This window comes from Peromyscus californicus, unplaced genomic scaffold (genome assembly GCF_007827085.1).
Source record: "Peromyscus californicus insignis strain IS unplaced genomic scaffold, ASM782708v3 Scaffold_6__1_contigs__length_162567912, whole genome shotgun sequence".
Lineage (NCBI taxonomy): Eukaryota > Metazoa > Chordata > Mammalia > Rodentia > Cricetidae > Peromyscus > Peromyscus californicus.
Genome location: NW_026294584.1, coordinates 36522665 through 36543505, shown reverse-complemented (window position 1 = coordinate 36543505; position 20841 = coordinate 36522665). Strand labels below are relative to the sequence as shown.

General features: G+C 39.3%; 1 protein-coding gene across 5 annotated transcripts in view; it reads left to right on the top strand.

Moving 5' to 3' along the window:
* The window catches only part of Cadps2 (calcium dependent secretion activator 2), a 542094-nt gene that overhangs the window by 423375 nt on the left and 97878 nt on the right, over positions 1 to 20841 (top strand). For all 5 annotated transcript variants that reach the window (XM_052722147.1, XM_052722145.1, XM_052722146.1 and 2 more), the window contains one exon: positions 12316 to 12419. In XM_052722147.1, the coding sequence (XP_052578107.1) occupies positions 12316 to 12419 (104 nt within the window). The remainder of the gene's footprint in view (positions 1 to 12315; positions 12420 to 20841) is intronic.

The following is a 20841-nucleotide window of genomic DNA, read 5'->3' as shown; positions in this document are numbered from 1 at the left end:
ACATGCTTCTTAGAGCTGGCCTTGACATGGTTCTTTTGCATAGATTGGTAAACATGCTGCTTTTGAATCTAGAAATTTGGAGGTGCCTGTCATGGACAGAACAGGAGAGGACTTTGTATTGTAAAGACCCATTTCAGCCCTCACGTTGCTAGGTTCCCAGGTCTAAGCCCCAGTGTGCTCATTTCCAGAGTACCAGTTGAGTGGCACAGAAATGCTTTCCCAGGAGATGCTGTGCTTACTCTCTTTGAGAGAAGAAGTCGCACTGTGGCACTCCTTACGTCATGAGGATGTGTGTGCCATCTGGGTGGCATTTTAATTTAGCACTACATTGTCAAGCGCTAGTGATAAATAATAAATAAGTAGAGTCTGTTTTGCTTAAGCTCTGTGTGCCAAGAAACAGAGTGTATATTCAAAATAACACCATTGTTGGAAGTGTCTTGTTAGCAGTGAATAGCTTCTTACCAATATTTCTAAGATAATGATAATTTTCTCTTATAAAACTTTGATATGCTGGCTTAAAAACTTAAGTTTTTTTAGTGTTGGATGTTACTACACAAACATACAAACACATACACATGCATATACACAAGATTAAAAATATTTATTTAAAACTTAAAAATAGATGTCACCATGAACTAATGTTTTTTGTGACCTAAATGATAGACACAAAATATGTTTTCCAAAGCATGACAACACTTTGCAGAAAATAAACTATAAACTGAAGACTACTGAGTCTTTACTCAGTAGAAACCAACAGGTAACTGAAGACTTCCCATCTGACTTTCTGAACAGTGTGATAGAAACAACGGACTCTTTCACACAGTAAAATCTCTGTTTCTAAGTTACCTGCTAATTAGGGTACACCAATAGATAACACTCTCTGATTTTAGAATAAAAGGAATAAATCATAATTTCTCTGGCGTATTTGAGAAAACCATTCAAGTCTGAGTTCTTACTTCCCCAAAGCTTTTAGTAAAGAAAATTCATGTATACACTATACAGGTTTGGTGGATACACTGGTCTACCTGAAGTGACCACTGGCTAACGGATCACATCAAGCTTTATTTTTGTACTATATTTTAAAAGATTTGGGCATTTTCACATGGTAATTACATGTTTAAATTACCTAAGATAATTTTTTCCTAATAGTCATATATTGCTTTGATTCCATCAGGTAATATAATCCATTATATTATATTATATAATTATTACTATGCTTTTATCCTTATGCTGAATTGAACATCATTAATCCTGCCAGATTGATATAATACTAATTCACTTTGGCTTTTTCCTTCTCTCGTTTGGAGTAAACAAGGGTTCTGCCTGTTTGTTTACTTCAACTTTTCTCCACCTACTCACTAACTACAGAAGAAAATACCCCATGCTGTGTAATTTGTATCCCCACTAATTAGCCTATTACAATGTAGGCAGATTAATTCCTATGGATCAAAAGATGTTTAGAGGCATTATAAGCAGGGGCTGCAAGGATTACTAACCAGAAATGGCAAATGAAGGTATTACTTGCTCATTCCTAACAAGGTTTTGGTGTTCTGTGTGTAGCTTCAGTTTTTCAACACAAAGGAAAGTCTGTGTCATTCAGTGAACCAGTTGCTTCTTGCACACTTAGATAACTATGTGAGAAGTCAAATGAGGACATGGGATGTGCACTTGTCCACTGCAGAAATATGAGATAAGGCTTGCAACACTCTTGGCACCTCTGCAGTATGCATCCACAGTTTCAATGATGGGAGGGAAAGAAGGGTTCTGCACTCTTCAATCAATTCCATTGTTCCAAGTCTGCATTCCTTCAGCATTCTTCCTGCTTTCTCTGAGTGTAGGTTCAGAACAGTGGTGGCATATGTTTCTCCATTTAGAGCTAATGGAAACACTTCATGTTCCCTTTAGTTTTAGTGTTCCACTCCTCAAGTTGGAATGAATCTCACCAGCACTTAGCTTCTGGTGCTAAAGAAATGAAGATGCAGAGTGCCTAGGGTGTGGATGTTTGTAGGGAAACAGAAAGTTGAAGCCTACAGTGCTGACAAGTGTGAAGGGAAGTGGGTATTCTCAATCATCTTAAGGTACTTAACATTTAAATGTCAAATCTAGTTCCTATGACAGTCTAACCTGGAAAGGAAACATTGTTCATGATAAAAAAAAACCCAAGGAATCATCCACTTCAAAGCCAGGTCAGTGTCTTGTAACTGACCCCAAATCCACCCATAGCTTTTTTGGATAATTGTTGCTTGATTGTGTATCTCTTCCTCTTGTGAATGGTACCTCTATCTTCTTTCTAGATCTTTCCCTTGTATTTATAAACATAGTATCACCATTCAAAATGCATATCCTGAACTCTACACCTCTTCAGCTGCTGTCAAAGAATAGTCTTACCCTGCTTTCCCTTTCCTTTACTTCTTACCTCCAAGAAGTGTGGCTTTCAAGCATGTATTGTGCCTAGTGGTAAGACATTTCTACTTCTGCTAAAGTGGGAAGTTAATAAAAAACAAGAATTCACTGGGTTAGCCACCCCTGCACTCCTCTAGTTTCCAAATTCCCAAGTTTAGATGGTTACAAGCCAAGGAGATTATTGTCCAAGTGCTACTATTTTCAACATAACAAGTTAAAGGTGATTTCTACTCCACAGGGATTGTAGTAGATTAGTAATAATGGAAAATGATCATCTAGTAATATATTGCCTGGTAAAGTCTGTCAAAAAAGTTCAAGTTCCTCCCTCCTCAAACTCCCTAAAAGAGATTTCACCACAGGCTGTCCCATAATCCCATTCTCAATGCCTTCCAAAGAACTGAGCTCTTATGCCACAAAAGTTTACTCCTGAGGAATACATAAGAGATAACAAATGAAATAGTATGTACCATTAGAACTGGTCACATAAGTATTCATTTTACATAATGATTACAGGGAATAACATATTCAGTGAATTATCTTTCTAATATTGGCAAATACTGTGTAATACTTTATGACTAGTTCCTCAAGAGTATCAGACAAGATGTTTTAACCATATTCACCCCTCCCCCAACTCCTCCCAGATACCCCCTCTTTCCTACCTATGCCCTCTTTTTTTTCTTACACCTATCAATTGCAATTTTGGCTGCCCGTGTGTTCTCAGATGAGGGGCTTGTGAGCATTGCCAACTTCCTGGGGGCTGTGCTCTTCATGAAAACTGATGCTCCCTCTCCTGCTGGCTCTCAGTTGCCAATAGCTCCTTGACTCAGAGTAGGACTTCATGCCCATCTCCCCTCCCCCTGTGGGGATTTGCTCGGGCATGAACTTGCACAGGTCTCACGTAGGCTGTCACAAACACTGTGAGTTCCTGCATGCAGCTGCCCTGTGTTATCTCAATGACACTGTTCCCTTTTTCTTAAGTGTCTGGTGGTGAAGAATTAAACTTAGCAGCATGGACATGAGTCACACTCAGGTGACAGCAGGTTTTTCTCCTGTTCCTTCTGCATGATTAGTATAAATGTCACCAGAGTCTCAAAGGCAAAAATCAAAATTTAGATTGTGGAAGTAGTTTTGGTATATAGGCTCTGAAAGGTCTTATGCACCCCCACTGGTCAATGAAATAGACTCCAAGAGCCTTTCCGACAATCAACTAACAATAAAATATAAATAAAAATAACTTTCTCAGTAACAACCAGGGAAGAGTGTCTAGGAATTAACATTACCAAGCATGAAATGTAGACTTTCATAGACCAATATAAAGAATTTGAAACTCAAAGGATTGGATTTAGATTAGGGAATATCCTAGGTAGATACATACAGACAATCCATGCCCTAGAAAGATAACTTTTAAAAGTAAAATCTAAATCAGCTTCATAATTCAATTTTTTGTTCATCAAAATTACAGTATTTTTATGAACTCTAAAAATCTACCTTAAAATCTAAATTTAGACAGAAGAGTGCTGATGAACTAATTGAACCTTTTAAAAAAGTGCTTTTAGCCGGGCGGTGGTAGCGCACACCTTTAATCCCAGCACTCGGGAGGCAGAGCTAGGCGGATCTCTGTGAGTTTGAGGCTAGCCTGGTCTACAGAGTGAGTTCCAGGAAAGACGCAAAGCGCTTTTAGGACTTGTCTTACCAGATACAAGTTACAAAGGCATCATGAGAGTCCACAAGCAGATGAAGAGAAATGTCAGTCTGTTTGGGAGCCTGGGATGCCCCAGCTGAAAGAAATGTGAACGCATATCCCTAGGGAAAAATTGGATGCTTACAACGTGATGACTGAAAAGTGGATTTCCTGAATGGAACCTTAGTCTCCAGAGAGATTAGGATGCCTGTATAATAAAAGAAATACTCACCCTACCTCATAAGTATAGCCTCTTCCTTTTAAGTGTCCCAGAGTATGATTTTTACCCTTTTAGTCAATCTTCTCCATTTACTTTATACCTAAGCTTGAAACAAACTGTTTTAACTTACTTTAAAAAGTATGGCATATTCCATTTTAGTTCTTTCATCTTTTCTTACATAGAAATGGATGAAACTGCTAGATAATAAATCAGGATACTGAGAATTTACAGAGTTCCTTATAACTGAAAAATTACATTCTTCTAAAAATTAACCTCTGGTAAAGAGATGCCTTCTGAAAAAGTTCTAATTGAGAACATGAGCGCCACCTGAGACAAGGAACATTCCTATAGGGTGTACTCCCCAGCAGAAACTATCCCTCAGCATGCATGACATTCTGAAAGCTCTTGCTCGAATTTTTCCTCATTCCTCTGAAGATGCATGAAAATCTCATTACAAGCATTCAACACCTGCTTTCTAAAAGGTCTCAAAAAAATATGTCAGTTTGCTCAGCTCACTTGACAGTATGTCACGGATTTGTTGTTGGTTCTTTCTGGTTGTTTTTTTTTTTTAACTTCCATATGGAATGTGATTCACAGATAAACGCTGTCTTGAAATAACAAGCTTCTCCACTTTCACAAGCAGTTCTGCAGCCTGTCGTTCTCCGAGGTCATAACTTGAAAGCACCCGATTGGTAACCCCATGTTTGTTTACTAGCATGTGTCAACAGGTAAACCAAGTGACATGTAGCAAGGTGGCTCCTTCAGCACCTTGTTAATATGAGCAGCTGAGATGTATTAGGAAGTCGTTTTCCAAACCAGAGTAATGCAAACTGACAGGTTTCTACTTTTCTCTCTGCCAAGTTTGTAAGTGCTCAAAACTGGTACAGATAATGTCGTATGGAAAATTAGGAAGTATTCCTTACTTACAGAGCATGGCTAGGTAGCCAGAAAGCCAACACTAAACAAAATGGACTAATTGGTGATGTGATAATAACATACTTTATATAAAAGAGGAAACCTCTGGACTATAGGAAACTTTCACAGCCAGAAGCATTTCTGGAAATGTGTGCTTCTTATGAAACCTTAGACTAATTCACTCTGGAAACTTAGAGACACACATGGTCTCAATAAAAACACAGCTTTAGTAAATGTCCTGATAAGTCATATACTATAACATCTTATAACAGATGGTAAAACATTAGTTTCTGTTTGGGGGTGCTAGTAATCTTTTTTTTTTTTCATATTCTATCATCATTACCCCTTACTTTTGGATTTATTTTACTTTATATATGTATATGAATGCATTACCTGAGTGCATGCCTCATTGGATGCCCTAGAACTGGGGTGGCAGATGATTGTGAGCCACCATGTGAGTGCCGGGAATTGAACCCAGGTTCTCTGCAAGTGCTCTTAACCACTGAGCCATCTCTTCAGCCCTATTTTAAGGGTTTTAAGCAAAGGAGAGGGTGTAGATATGCCTCAAGGTTCCTCCTAAAGGAAGTCTCATATAGAATCAATGACTTTTCTTCATTTCAAGACTTCAGATGTTGTGACCAGTCATGCATGGAGCACCACATGCTATTGGCTTATGGCAACCACTGTCTTTAGATGTCTGCAGCTGCCAAAGGCATATACCCTAGTTACCTTCTTTATGATGATCTGCTGTTGACCTAAAAATGAATTTATTCATATTAAAGCTAATCCAGATAAAGTATTTAATGTGAGAGTAACCATAGACGAATTAGTTCAAAGCACTGTATTATTAGCATAACTAATTTTAAAGCAATATTCACTGTAACCATGCTTTAATGACAAGGTCATTAAATGAGTTGGTCCCAAAGGGAGTCATGGAAATAGGAGGCCCACAGGCTCACTGTTTTCAAACAATTAAGGCATCAGTATGCTTACAGATTCTAAGCAACTGTAGAGAAGTCATACCACAGTAGGTTATTTTCATACACAGGATTGCCCAGATACGAATGGCATTTTATGATAACCATGCAGAAATGCAAACTGTATTCAGACTGCAAAAAAAGTTATCTTTGACCTAAATGATGTCTCTATAAAGATGTCGCCTGAGGTCTGGGAAGGTGGCTTAGTGGGGTAAAACACTTTCTATGCAAGTTTAATGATTGAGTTCCGGTCCCCAGAACCCACAGAATGCTGATGGTAGTGTGTACCTGTAATGCCAGTGTTCCTATAGTAAGATGGGAAGTAGAAACTAGAGAATCCCCAGGCATTCACAGGCTAGTTAGCCTGGCATATGTAGCCGTGAACAAGAGACCCACCTCAAACAAGTTCAGAGGCAAGGTTTTCCTCTGACTTTTGCTCACATACCATATCCCGCTCCTGTCCACACTCGCACACACCAACACACACTTGCAAAGATTTGTTTTTTAAAAGATACAGCTTAATTTCAAACAAGGGAAATAAACTGTACAGAGCACCTTTCACTCTAACTCTGTCTTTTGTGAGTGCTGGTAGTTCTGACAGTGTGCTCCTGAGACCAACATCAGGAACATGACCTGGCAACCATTTCAAAATGCAAATTCTCTGGCCTCACCTAAGACAGTGGAATCAGACACTCTGGAAGTGATGTCAAGCAGTTGTGTTTCAGCAAGGCCTTCAGGTAGTTCTGAAGCATGCTGAGGTAGAGCACAGCAGATCTACTGAAGACATTCCATCTGTGGATGTCAGCATTCTATCTCAGCAGTCCCGGAACCACAACATCATTTAGATTGCAGAATGTCATTGGTGCTACATTCTCTTTGCTTAGTCATCTGGGAAGCACCACAGTTATTTTAACAAAAATATGTGAGGTTGAGTCGTAGGAACTTCTCCCACACCTTTGTGAGGTAATCTTCATATTTATCCCCTCTAGAGCACCAGTTTCTGAGGCTACCCCAGAATCATCCAACAAGTTCTAAAGTGTCAGCAAGTGGGGGAGGGGTCTTTTGATTAATGGGAAAGAAGGTATCTAATTTCCCACCTTCCTTCCCTCTGGAGGTTAGAAGGCCCCTGAGTATTGGCCAATTTTAAGAGTCCCTGGAGCCTGACTGCCCTAGGCTCTGGCACCAGGCCACTCACCACAGGTTGGGCTTTCGAGAAGAGAGGCCAGAAAATGAATAACATCTTCGACTTTTCAACTGCAACATTGCCCAGGAGAAATGTCCTGAACCAACAAAGAAGGCCTCAGAAGTTAATGGTGTGGAGCAAGTGGCTCATAGGAGCGTGTGTGTTCAAGACACTTAAAAGTCTCATCAAATTGTGATGAGGTCAAGTCATAAAGTTTACCCGGGTTATTTATTATTTTGTCAAGTAAATATTTTAAAACAAAGTTTGCATCAAAGGCATCATAAATTTCTATATATTGGATATGGGAAAAGAGAAGTGATCTGACTGGTCTTTTTCTCAGGTGCCCATGCAACCTTTACCAAGAACATCATTTCTCATCTACCACTTGGGACCCTGACAAGAAATGGCGGCAAGGGAAACAGCCAGGGAGCACATCCTAGGAGTCCTCATGCTCCTTGAAGTCTTGAATCCTAATTAAAGCATACCACAGCAAAGCAGTCAGTCTGTCTGCTCACAGCATCCCATCTCCCTACCTTTTCCCCAGTGGGATCACTTCTTAAATGTACAGAGGAATAATTAAAAGAATATGCTTTAGGGAGCCAAGGAGTGTTATCATAGAAAATGAAAAATGTTCCAGAATGGAGAATGATCATAGCCAAGAGTAGTGCATTGAAATTCATGAAGGAACCTCTCTGCTTTGGGCATATTTGTTTTAAATGTCACTATCTGAAATGTATTACAACAACTGACAACTTCTAGTAAAGCTTGAAGAATATCAGCATTGGTAATGTGGGAGAAATGTTACAAAGAGAGAGGAAGAAAGCATCTTAAAGACAAATTCTAGTCTCAGGTATTCAGTGTAGATTTTTAATGGAGCTGTTGATAACCTTGTTATCTACCAGAGTTCCAACTGTGGAGTGCATTAAACTTCTTGGCTGTAGTCGAAATGGGTGAAAACCAAGGGTGTTTATTTATTGTGCTTGATAAAAATGCTATTTATTTAAAGTATTAAGAGTGGCCATTATGTTCAAGGACAAAGTTTCCTTCCTCTCAGTAAACTTTATCTGGGAAGAATAAAATGTTTAAGCAGTTTTCGAGTTTCACCCGGGACCCAGGATGCTTTCAACGGTTTTTGTTTAGGACACTATCAAATGTAAAAGCTGATTAACACATTCACATAGAAATAAAAATAAGTTGTCTCTCATCTTTTTCCATTATTACATATTGGTGGCTAAGGCTGTGTATTTGTGTATGTGATTCCTACTCAGAGAATTTGTAATGAAAAAGAAGTCAAATTATTGTTCAGAAGATTTTCTTTGTGTTGTTCATTGGTTGGTTGGTGGTTGAAACACTGTTTAGTCCCAGCTGTCCTGGAATTCAAAAAAAGCAGACTGCCTCTCCCTCCCAAACAATAGAATTAAAGGCAGGAACCTCCAAGACCATACAAGAAGTGAGATATATTCATATTCTCTGTCTCTCTGTCTCTGTCTCTCTCTGTCTCTGTCTCTCTCTGCCTCTGTGTCTCTGTCTCTGCCTCTCTCTCCAACTTCATGCATGAACCCTGCATCCACATCACTTCTACTCTCCCCTCACTCCTCTCATATCTTCCCCAACTCCCAAATCCATGACATCATCTTCTTTGATTCTTATCATTATTTAGACATATGTGTATATACATGTATATAACTAACCTACCGAGTCCATTTAGTGTCGCTTGTGTGTCCAGGACTGATCACTCAAGGACTTGGTAAGAGTTAATTCTATCTTATTAGTAACTATATGACCTTGGAAAGTGGCTTCAACCTTTTAAACCTGACAACAGAACTCCTCATTCCCTAACTTAAAGGGTGCCTTTCAGGATGAAGTAAACAATATCCTAAAGTATATAGGAAATATAAGTTCCTTGTCTGTGGTTGAATTTTGTATTATTTTTTAACTTCTTAAAAAACTGCATTTTGTGTGTGTACAGACACACATACATACATTAAAATCATACATTTCAAAACATAAAACCCAAAAGCTTCCTGGAAATGAGTCTGTAGACTAGGCTGGGCTCAAGCTCAGAGATCCACCTGCCACTTAATCCCAAGTACTGGGATTAAAGGCATGTGCCACAACTTCCCAATTTAAAACTCAAAAGTTTTAGTAAATCTAGATTCTCTAAATTATAAGGAAGCTTAAAGACCATCTGATTCAGTGATTCTTAGCATCGTGTGGGCATCGTCAGGACTTTGATTACTGTTGGAAAGGGTCCCGTGTATCTTTCCTTTTCATCCCACTACCGTCTTCCCAGAGCCCACCACACAGGCTTCTCGGAATCTCGGTTACACACAACCACTAAATACATTTTCCTAAAATTCAGTCTTTTCTGAGGTGCTGCAACATACTTGCCCTGTACCATCTGTCAGTAATCTTCCCATCTTACTTAAAGCCACAGTGATAAAGCCACATTCTCTAGCACATTCTCTAGCCAGGTAAGAGCACACAAGGCCCACGTCTTTCCTCCACTGTTTTTTTAGCTGTTGCATTTCATCTCCTTCACCCTGTGAGTTATGTACATTAAAAACAAACAGACAGACAAAAAACGTGACCTAAAAGTGTTAGGGAAATTAATGTGATGAGACTTGGGAAGCACTTGCTTGGAGGTGCCTGACTTGTCAGAGAACCATCATCATTTGTACACATCATCCCCAACCCTCCTCTCACACACACACCGTGTCTGCCCTACACTTCTCCTCTCTGGAAACCCCTCTTTGCACACGTGCTATTCGCAAACTTTTTAAGGCCCTTGTTTTCTAACTTAAACAGCTTGAAGTGCCTCCACATGGAATAGATTGCCATGCTGAGTCCTGAGTAACCTTGACCTCACCTTTGTTGAAGAATGTTAAAATGATCTTGAAACGGATGGATGAATTGATAGTTGTTATCTAAACATTCTCTGTGTTGTGATTGGAGATGTTGAATTGTTTGAGATCAGGGCATATTAGCTTAAAAAGGGAGAGAAAGAAAAGAAAAAAGACCGGAAAGTCAATGGAAGGAACATTTCTTTGGGAAACAAAGCATGGTGGCTTGTGTCTATAATCCCAGCGCATTAGACAATAAAGCAAGAAGATTCTGAGTTTGAGGCCAGCCTAGGCCACACAGGCATTCCGTGTCATTCTGGGCTATTTAACAAAAGCCCATCTCAACATGCAAACAAAAACATTCATTGTAATTGCCGTTCTGATATGCTTACTTCGTTTTCTCTACTTCCAATAGATGAGAACATCTCGTTGTTGATAGGCTGATATTCCTAAGGAATCACTGTGCTCTTGGTCACTGTCAGAGATGAGCAATGCCTCTCCATCATAGGAGAACTTCGGGTGTGAACCCTGTGTACTTCATGCCATGTCTGACTGACTTATAAGCATAATACAAGTTTAATGAGCAAGCACCCTCCAGAAGGCATGTTGAACTGCATTGCTATCTGCCCTTTAAATTAAGACAAGAAAACTTTAAGAATCTCTTCCAAATTTAAAACTGAGACTTGAGGAGAAGTTGAAAGCAAAGATTTGTTTCTGGAAAACATAGCAGATACTGAAGTAGGAGGAAGAGAGGAACTTCATGCTTCTAAAAATATTTAACTTCCCTTCGTTACAGCCTCCCTTACACAGACATGTGCCACCAGGATTTACTTCTCAATGGAACAGAGAGATCCATGAATGGAAGGCAGAGTTGATTCTTGTTGATTTTCTTTGGGTTAGTTTGAGTATATTTCCCATAAACTCATGTACAAGCACCTTGATCTCCAGAGTAGTGGGGAACTTTTAAGGTGTGACACCTAGAAGGAAGTGACTGGACCATGGGACCACCACTCTTAGAGGGGTTAATGCTGTCCTCTCAGATACGGTTTTTCAGAGTTTGCTCTCGAAAGAATGGGTTGTTGCACAGTACAATGACCTCACATACATGGTCCTTTGTGCTTACGGCCATTTTCCTTTCTGGTTCTCTACAAACAGATGGAGCCACCCTAAATTGGACTTTCAGCTGCCCAAACTGAAAAAAAAAAAAAAACTCTCTTATTTTATAAAGCACCCAGTGTCGTGTATTCTGTTATAGCAACACAAACTGGCCTGAGGCAGGCTTGTCTTAAATGTTCCTAGTGAAAGCTGTTCTTCATATGGTTGTGAGACAGTTGTGTCACGTAAGGCACCTCTCATTTCTGCCAGTTTGCTGTGTCTTTGAAATAAGCTGTTTTGCCTTCTCGTCTACTGAACTTCCGGTAGCTGCACTTAACCTTATGTGTTCTGTCCCTTTACATCAATTTAGCTTAATGCTAAAGGAGCCTTCAGATTCAAAGAAGGCTTCTGCCCTTCCCTAACCTGCTGCCCCCACAGGTGGAAGTGGGCTGAGACGGCAGCAGGCACACAGGAGAGGAAATCAGTTAATTGTGGGCTGTCAGAGTTGTTTTCAGTGACTTTGTTACTTCTTGGGTTTAAAACCAACATGCACTGAGAATTCAGATAGCAACAATAAACCTGGGGTTTGCTAATGCCAGGAATGACTCATCTGGCGAGAACTGCATTGTATTGATAGTACAATGCAGACAGAAGGAAAAGACTGTGCTATCTGCTCTCTTTGTGTTTCTGACCTTGAGCAGAATTGTAACTTGTTTGTTGCAGAAGTTGAGCATCTAATGTGCTGTTGCACCTGTTAGTTCTTGTACACTAAAAGGCAAAGCACTTGCAGATCTGTGATTGCTTTGTGGGTGAAATATTTTCTGCAATCTGGTGAACCGGCTTTTTAAAGACAATGTATTCAATTGTGTTCCTTGTATCGCTGATCTCTCAAAAGTGTGCTTCCTTATGCTGTTTCAATACTCCAGTCATCATTACATCTTAGGACATGTCTGGCTTTGTATTTTCAAGGTAACATTATGATTTTTTTTTTAATACAGAGACCATGAACCAGGCTACTCCTGCCAAGAAGCTGGAAGAGGTTCTTCATCTCGCAGAGCTCTGCATAGAAGTCCTACAACAGAATGAGGAGCATCATGCTGAGGTGATGACTTGTAACCAGAGCATAAAGTTCTTCCAAGGGCTTTGCCATAGTGGGGGCAGAACTGAAAAGGTAGCCCGACTAGAGTTTCAATATGCATCTGGCCAAATGTACACATTTCCTGGAAATGTGACTCCTGTATGTTACAGCGTGTGTGTGTGTGTGTGTGTGTGTGTGTGTGTGTGTGTGTGTGTGTGTGTGATATTCTGACAACAATCACATAGTAAGGACATGGGAAAGCTTGGGAGACCTGTCCCCAAGATACATAAGCAGTAGTTGGCAGAGCTGGACCACACCCATCTTGGGATGCCAACCAGTTGCTTTCTTGTCCCTGTGACATCATCATTTTGTTTGAAAATGTGGGCTAGTGAGCATTAAATGGGAAACTTGTGATAAGCTGTACAATCGAAAAGTTACAATTCACAATTGTGTGACTGCTGACTAATCGTCCCTCTCACACCCAACTTTCTGTATGTTTTCACTAAGTCTTTGATTGTTTTGTTGTTGCTGCTACTCTTGTTTGCCAAGCTTGGAAGGAACTTGGGCCCTTCAATGTGTCACTCAATGCTCTGCCCCTGAGCCCCATTGCCAGCCAATGTTTTAAAAGTTTTAATTGCAGATTACCATTTCCTACAGACCTGGAATGTTCTCACACCATCCTGCTTATTCTAAAGACTTAAATTTCTCTTTCCTATAGTTGTGAGTTTATATACAAAAGCAATTTCTTGGTTTTGAGTTAAATGGAAAAAATATGGAGAATTAAATAAATACAATAAACTTTGGTGTCCTGACAGTGCTATTGTTTTTGAGAAAGCAGATGTAATAAGCCAAAAGAAAACAGACCAAATACATACAAATTTATAGAATATTTACATTTAATGAAATCTAGTTTTCAAAAAATATGAGAAACTACAGGGTCTGTATTTTAAACAAATTCTTGGAAAAGAGTATTCATGGAGCCTTACTACAGGCAACTAAGATTTATTGTATCTGCTTATAAATATGATCATTCAAAACATCTGCTTTTAGCTCACACTGTGGAATCTAGTTTTTAGCTTGCATCTGTCATGTGTGAACTTGTTATGGATATTTTATTTTAAACTGAAGAAACAGCTGCTTCAATAATTTGAAATGAATTCCCAGGAGGATGTTTTCTGGGCTAGCATCACTGCCATGCTACAAAGAAAATGATCATATGATAAAATATAGGTATGTTTCATCGTCTTTGTCTTGTTCTGAAAGAGATTATCATCAGAGTCCAAGGCATTTCTAAATTGTTTTTAATATGAACAAATACTCCATTTCAGTATGTGTGCCAGCTAATACAGCTAATATTCTCATACATTTTATAGAAATAAAAATTTAATGTTTTTTAATATAGTCAGTGTGGCTACTAAAAATGCTTGTGAAAGTATGATGGATCGAGTGCAGTTTAAATATAGATGCTATTTGTTTTTTAATCCATAACATACAATTGACTTCACTGAAACACTCACAGTACAGAAACATCACTTTGCTCTGTGCTGCAATGAAATAGGAATTATTCTGGTGACTTCTTTATATATACTGTGTAACAAGGTGGCATTTCTCTGTTCTGCTTATGCTCCAAATTCTTGGAATCCCACAGGGAAGAGAGGTGAGTAAAACTGTTTCCTCTTTTTCCAGCATAAGACAACCTCTCAATGTGTCTGTGAAGCAGGACCCATTCTGATGTCACTGTAAAAGTCAACTTGGCCTTTCCTTGGGATGCAAGACTCTCCTCTGAGTGGGCTAGCCTTTGCTACACTGTTAGGTGTTTAGTTAATAATCACATGCATAATTAATGCCTTACAGCCTAAGCAAAACACGATGCAAGAAATCTGGAAACCTTGGCTTTTTGTTTTCCCTTTCGTTGATTTTGTTTTAAATGTCTTTTTCCTCTTTTATATCAGATCTTCCCTCTGAGCAGTGCTAGAGAAAGAATTGGTCCAATTGCAAAGTCATTCCCAGAATGCGTTGGTGGATGGCACTCTCCACTGAGATCCACCTTGCGGGATTCTCGGGCCAGGTTCTTTACTCTGAACTATGCCTAGCCCCCTCTGCACTGTTGCTCCTCTGGGGAGGTTAATGCATTTGCCTCAAGGCAACCTTCAGGTGGCTCTGGTTCCCGCTCTTCTTTCCACTCTGCCTCTTTCTACAGTGCAGTCCACTCAACAGGACTAAGTGGCCATTTCTGTCATCCCACAGTCCCTCAGTTAGGCAGGTGTCCAGACACTCAGCTCCTTGTCAGGAACTTCCTTTTAAGGCAGTCCCTCCTCCTCTGGAGGCCTCTTGACCTCTGAGGCTTTTCTTTAAGATACCGTGTTTCCTCCCCAGAAAGATTATTTTAGCTCTTTTCCAGCAAAATCTTTTAAGACTTTCTCCACATTTCAGGGAGCATACTATGTCGCACCAGAGATTTCAGACAAATGGATGAAGCAGTTCTTCATCCAAAAGCCATTCTCTTTGACAGAACTAGAAAGTCCAATAGCCCACTGGAGAAGTCACTAAATCTAATCAGCTACTTGTGCATGCAAATGTGCACATGTGTGCACAGACCGGAGTTTGACCTTAGGTGTCTATCTTCCTCAGTCATCCCCCAACTTAGTCTCTGAGACAAGGTCTCTCACTGAACCTAGAGCTCACAAATTTAGGCTAGGCTGGCTGACCAGCAAGGTGCAGTGAGCTACATATTTCTACTTCCCTGTTGCCCTTGACTCTTTACATGGATGCAGAGACTTGTCAACTGAGCTTTCAACCTAGCCCGTGTTATTGTTTGGGTTTGGGTTGGTTATTGTTTTTGTGGTTATACATTTTGTTTTGTAGAGAAAGGGTCTTACTATACAGTCCAGACTGGCCTCCAGCTCATGACAATTTTATTCAGTCTCCAGATTCCAGGCATATGCTACCATGTCTCAGAAAGAGTTAAGGCCAGTCTGACCTCAGATGCATATTCCTTTGATTTTATCAACAGCTTGTTGATTGCTTGTGTGACTCACCACACAATTAGTTTTGGGGTTTGTGTGTATGTGTTTCACTTTTTGAAATGAGATCTCTAATTTGCTATGTAGCAGAGAATGACCTTGAACTTCTGATTCCCCTCCCCCCCCCCCCCCCCCACACACACACTTCTGGAATTGCAAGCAGGCACCAGCATGCCAATTTTTTATAGTGGTGGTAATAGAACCCAGGGCTTCTTACATACTAGCTAGGTGAGCAGTCTGCCAATTAAGCTACATCCCCAGCCACCTATACCATTTTAATTACTATAGTTCTGACAGTCTAATTTTTAGGTAATATAATGTCTTGTGTGTTGGGGTTTTTTGCTCAGTATTGCTTTGGCTATTGTTTCCAGTTTTTGTTGGGTTTTATTGGTTTGTTGTGCTGTTGTTGTTGATTGTGTGGGTTTTGTAGCTCCTATATGAATTTTATGATTGTTCTTATATATTCTGGCATTAACACCTTTGCAGATACACAGCATTCAAACATTTTATTTTCTCATAGCCTTGGGTTATCTCTTTACTCTGTTAACTGTTATCTTACTATAAATATGATCTTTTGTTTAACATAATTCCATTTGTCTGATTTTGCTTTTGCTTTCTATAATTTTTAAGTCTTATCCTAAACCCTTGCCCATTCCAACATCTGAATCTACTTCCTCAGTTTTCTTCTAGTGTTGGCATAGTTTCTCTCCATAGTTTCACAGTGGCTGGTGTGTGTGTGTGTGTGTGTGTGTGTGTGTGTGTGTGTGTGTGTGTGTGTGTGTGTGTGTGTTTAATCCATTTTGGGTTGGTTTTTAGAGCTGATGACAGTACAGGAATCCAGCTTCATGTGGATATCTAGCTTTTTCAGTGCCATTTATTTTCTGTTTATTTTTTCTCCAATGTATGTTCTTAGTACCTTTGCTGAAGAACAGTTGACTATGAGTGCAGGTTTTCTTCTAAGTAATCTGTTCTCTTCTATTGGTGCATGTTTCTTTACTGTCTGTTGGTTTACTGATTGATTGATTGATTGATTGATTGATTCTATGTGTGCACATGCCAGTGCATGCAAGTGGAGATCAGAGGACAACTGCCCAAAGAAGTTGCTTCTCTCCTTCCACCATGTCTGTTTCTGGAACTCGGGATTTCAGAGTTGGTGGTACCTTTACCTGCTGAGCCACCTCACCTGCCCCTTTGTCTCTTTTTCAGGCCAGTACTAAACTGCTTTAATGGCTGTAACTTAGTATGTTTTGAATTCAAACAGTATAATACTTCATGCTTTGTCCTTTTTGTTTGCAATTGCTTTGGATACTTGGAGGTTTTTTTGTGGTTCCATATGAATTTTAGCAATTTTTTCATAGTTTGATGAAAAAGTCATAGGCATTCTGAGAGTGATGGCATTAAATATGTAGCTAGCTTTGGGTTATATGAGCATTTTAACATTGTTTCTCCAAATATGTGAATGTCCCAATATGTGAATGTGGGATATCTTTCCAGTTATGTCCTCTTCTTTTTCTGTCATTGATGTTTCCATTTTCACTAATTTATTATTTATTCTTATATATTTAATTTTTAAACTTATAAGAACAAAGGTAACATTTTAAAATGACATATTCTGAAGTGTCTTCATCTTTTTATTATTTCAATATTTATGTCTATATTGAAAAATGATTATAAAATTCTATATCAGAAGAACTGAATTAGTTTCAAACTCCAATTAGTTTGACAATAGTTCAGATGTCATCTTTTGTTGTTGTTGTTGTTTTGAGGCAGGGTTTCTCTGTGTAGCTTTGTGCCTTTCCTGGAACTCACTTGGTAGCTCAGTCTGGCCTTGAACTCACAGAGGTCCCCCTGCCTCTACCTCCCTAGTGCTAGGATTAAAGGCGTGTGCCACCACTGCCTGGCCAGATGTCATCATATAGTATTATGGTCCATTCTACTGGCCCCTTCTAGAATATGGCCTTCTATATTGTTCTTTGTAATTTATGTATGTATATTGTGGGGCCAGGAGATACACTAGCTACTGAATTGTCCCCAGAGCATTTATAGCCACTCACAAATTATAGCGTTTTAAACTAATCTTGTCCTGTGAAATAAAACAAGCACACCAAAGCCAAGCTTTCTGTTTTTGCTCAATGTAGAGCAGTCCTCCATTTTTGTTTTAATGTTTAATGTTTAATATGTAGTATGTATGCCAGTGGGAAAAGCAATCAAAAAGCCCCAGACCTCAGATAAATTAGAAAATATATAAATAAATCATGTTATGATAAATGTTTATGGCAAGAAAAATCAAGGGACAGTAGCAGTGTCATAATATGCAAAGTAGATGTTGGATGGATGGATGGATGGATGGATGGATGGATGGATGGATGAGGGACAGCCAGTGTGCCTTGTATAGTTACTTAAGAAAACTATATCATTGTTTTCCTACTTACTAGCTCTTATAAAATAAGAATAATTATACCATCTGCTCAAAAGAGCAATTTAGGAGATTAGCTAAGATAACATTATAAAACTTTTAGAACAGTACTTGGCACACAAAACCTTTTAAATTCTTATTGGACATTTCTTCTCATTTTAACTTATTTGTTTTTAAGACAGGATCTGACTGTCCTTAAACTCCATTTCTCCTGCTTTAGCCACTCCAGTGATGGGTTACAGGAATGCACCACCATGTGTAGCTTGAACATTATTTTTAAAGCACATTGCCTCATTATCTGTATGTGAATTTCAATGTATTTTTGCAATTACTTACAATAACATTCACTTACATTTGTACAGAAAAAATTTCCATGTTGATTTATTTTCACAATAACCTAGCGGTTAAGAGAAGATATTATTATCAATTTACAGACTAAGAAGTGGAAATCCAGGCCAGGCAGTGGTGGTGCACGCCTTTAATCCCAGCACTCGGGAGGCAGAGGCAGGCGGATCTCTGTGAGTTCGAGGCCAGCCTGGGCTACCAAGTGAGTTCCAGGAAAGGCTCCAAAGCTACACAGAGAAACCCTGTCTCGAAAAACCAAAAAAAAAAAAAAAAAAAAAGTGGAAATCCAGGCAGAAAAGGGGTGTGCTTCTGATTACTCAAGTTTTGCCTTTAAGTTCAGAAGCTCGATGCTTTACAGCATTCATGCTTACCTGCCTCCGTTTTCAACTACTTTGAGTAAAACTGACAAAGCTTTCAACCTGTCACATATAGTTATCATTCAAGACTTATTTATATTTTCCTCTTAAGCATATTGGTAAACTATTGCCTTCTACCCCTGTCAAATCACTTACACTAAGTCACGACTTAACATCGGAGACAAGACAGATTTAGCATTGCTATAATGACATTCCATAGGTGCCCTCCAATAGGTGCTTTTCTGAGAAGGGTTTCTCCTGCCCCCATGGAGACTGTGATGCTGGTGAACCCCTGCCACCTCATGAAACGGAACCCCAGGGAGGAAACAGTCCAAGTATAATCCTCCACTTCCTCCAGTCCAGGTTAGAGCAGCTGCCTCCAGTGGGATGGCGAGAAAGACGAGGGACAGGTAATGGGATTGATTGTGTGTTCTAAGTTTTGCTTAGATCTTCAGACAGTGGTTGGGGGCCTTGAGAGAGGGCTCAGTGGTTTCAAGCACTTCCTGCTCCTCTAGGAACCAAAGTTCAATTCCCAGCACCTATGTTAGATAACTCACAATAGACTATAAGTCCAGTTATAGGGGATCTGACGCCCTCTTCTGGTTTTCATGGGCACCCACATATACCACAAGTGTGGTGTACATTCACCAAGACATACGCATATACATAAAATTAATTAATTAATTAATTAAAAGACTGCTTACTACTTTCTTACATTATTGCTAAGATATTCACATCTTGACTTACAGTCACAGGATGAGCTTCATCAAAAGTACAATTTGAAACATAAATAATACTTCTTCTGCAGAACAAAATGAAGCTTATAGTTGATAGCAAAATCACATGGCTTCTTTAAAAAGTTATATTCTGTTATTTTTCATTCCCAGCCTGTCTCTGTCTTCCAAGTTAGCATTAAAGTGAGCTTTAGGAATTTGTCTGATAGTCCTGAAACAATGCTTAGCTAACACGCTTGTTAGGTTCTTAATTTTAGCTTCTGTGAAGGTATTGATTGTGAATAGGAAGTGAGATTTTTACAAGCGTCTTATCTTCACAGGACTGAATTCTGACTAGCATTCCTACCCTGCTCTGCTCAGTGAGGAGTCTCAGATTCTACTTTACTTGGTCACCACTATAACTGCAAAGGGCAGGAACAAGAAGTATAAAATAAAACAATGCATACTATTATCACATATCATTTGTTTGCTATTTGTTATTATCATTAGGTTATCATATTATTAGATTTTTATATATTGTTATAGATACCTATTCTGACATGTATTTCACCAAAACGTATTCAGAAATAACCATTGCATGTGACATTATGCTCAGTCTATGGAGTCTAACATTCCTGAACAAGTTCCATACTTGTACATTTATCACAGTATTGAGGAAAACATTAAAATGTCTATAACTCTTACATCTATTTATGCTACATTTTCTGGTTTAATTCAGCTTTTGTTTCTACTTACTTTATGGTAATTAGTTATGTGGTAACCTTTAACATATTATTATTCTAACATCTATGATTATAAGTCCATATTTAAAATCATGTTTTAGAATTTTACAATTCATTCTTTTAGTTTTGTCATTTATCTTCTTCTCATAAAACCTACTACATCCTTAAATACAGTTCAGAAGTAAGGGGGTACTTCTCGGGCTTATCATCATCACCGTTAATTATTATCTCAACCAGGTTTCCCCTCCCTCCACTCCTCCCAGTTCTCGCCCTAACTTCCCCTTTTCCCCAGTTCCACTTCTCCTCTGTTTCCCTTCAGAAAAGAGCAGGCTTCCCAGGGATTTCAACCAAACACAGCACAACAAGTTACAATAAGACTAGGCACAAACCCTCATGTCAAGACTGCCAGGGCAACCGAATAGGAGGAAAAGGATCCTAAAAGCAGGCAAAAGAGTCAGAAACACCCCCAACTCTCACTGTTAGGAGTCTCACAAGAACACCAAGCTGCACAACCATAACATATATGCAGAGAACTGGCCCAGACCCATGCACGCTCTGCGATTGTCACATTAGCCTCCATGAGCCCTTACAAGCCCTGCTTACTTGATTCTGTGGGCTGTGTTCTCATGGTGTCCTTGCCTCATCTGGCTTCTTCATTCCTTCCTTCCCTTCTTCCCTGGGGTCCCCCCAAGTTCTGTCTTATGTTTGGCTGTGAGTCTCTGCATCTGCTTCCATCAGTTACTGGATGAAGCCTCTCTGAGGACTGCCTAGGCACCAATCTATGAGTATAGCAAAATATCATTAGGAATCACTTCATTGACTTTGTTTTTGCCAGACGTATTTGGTTCTA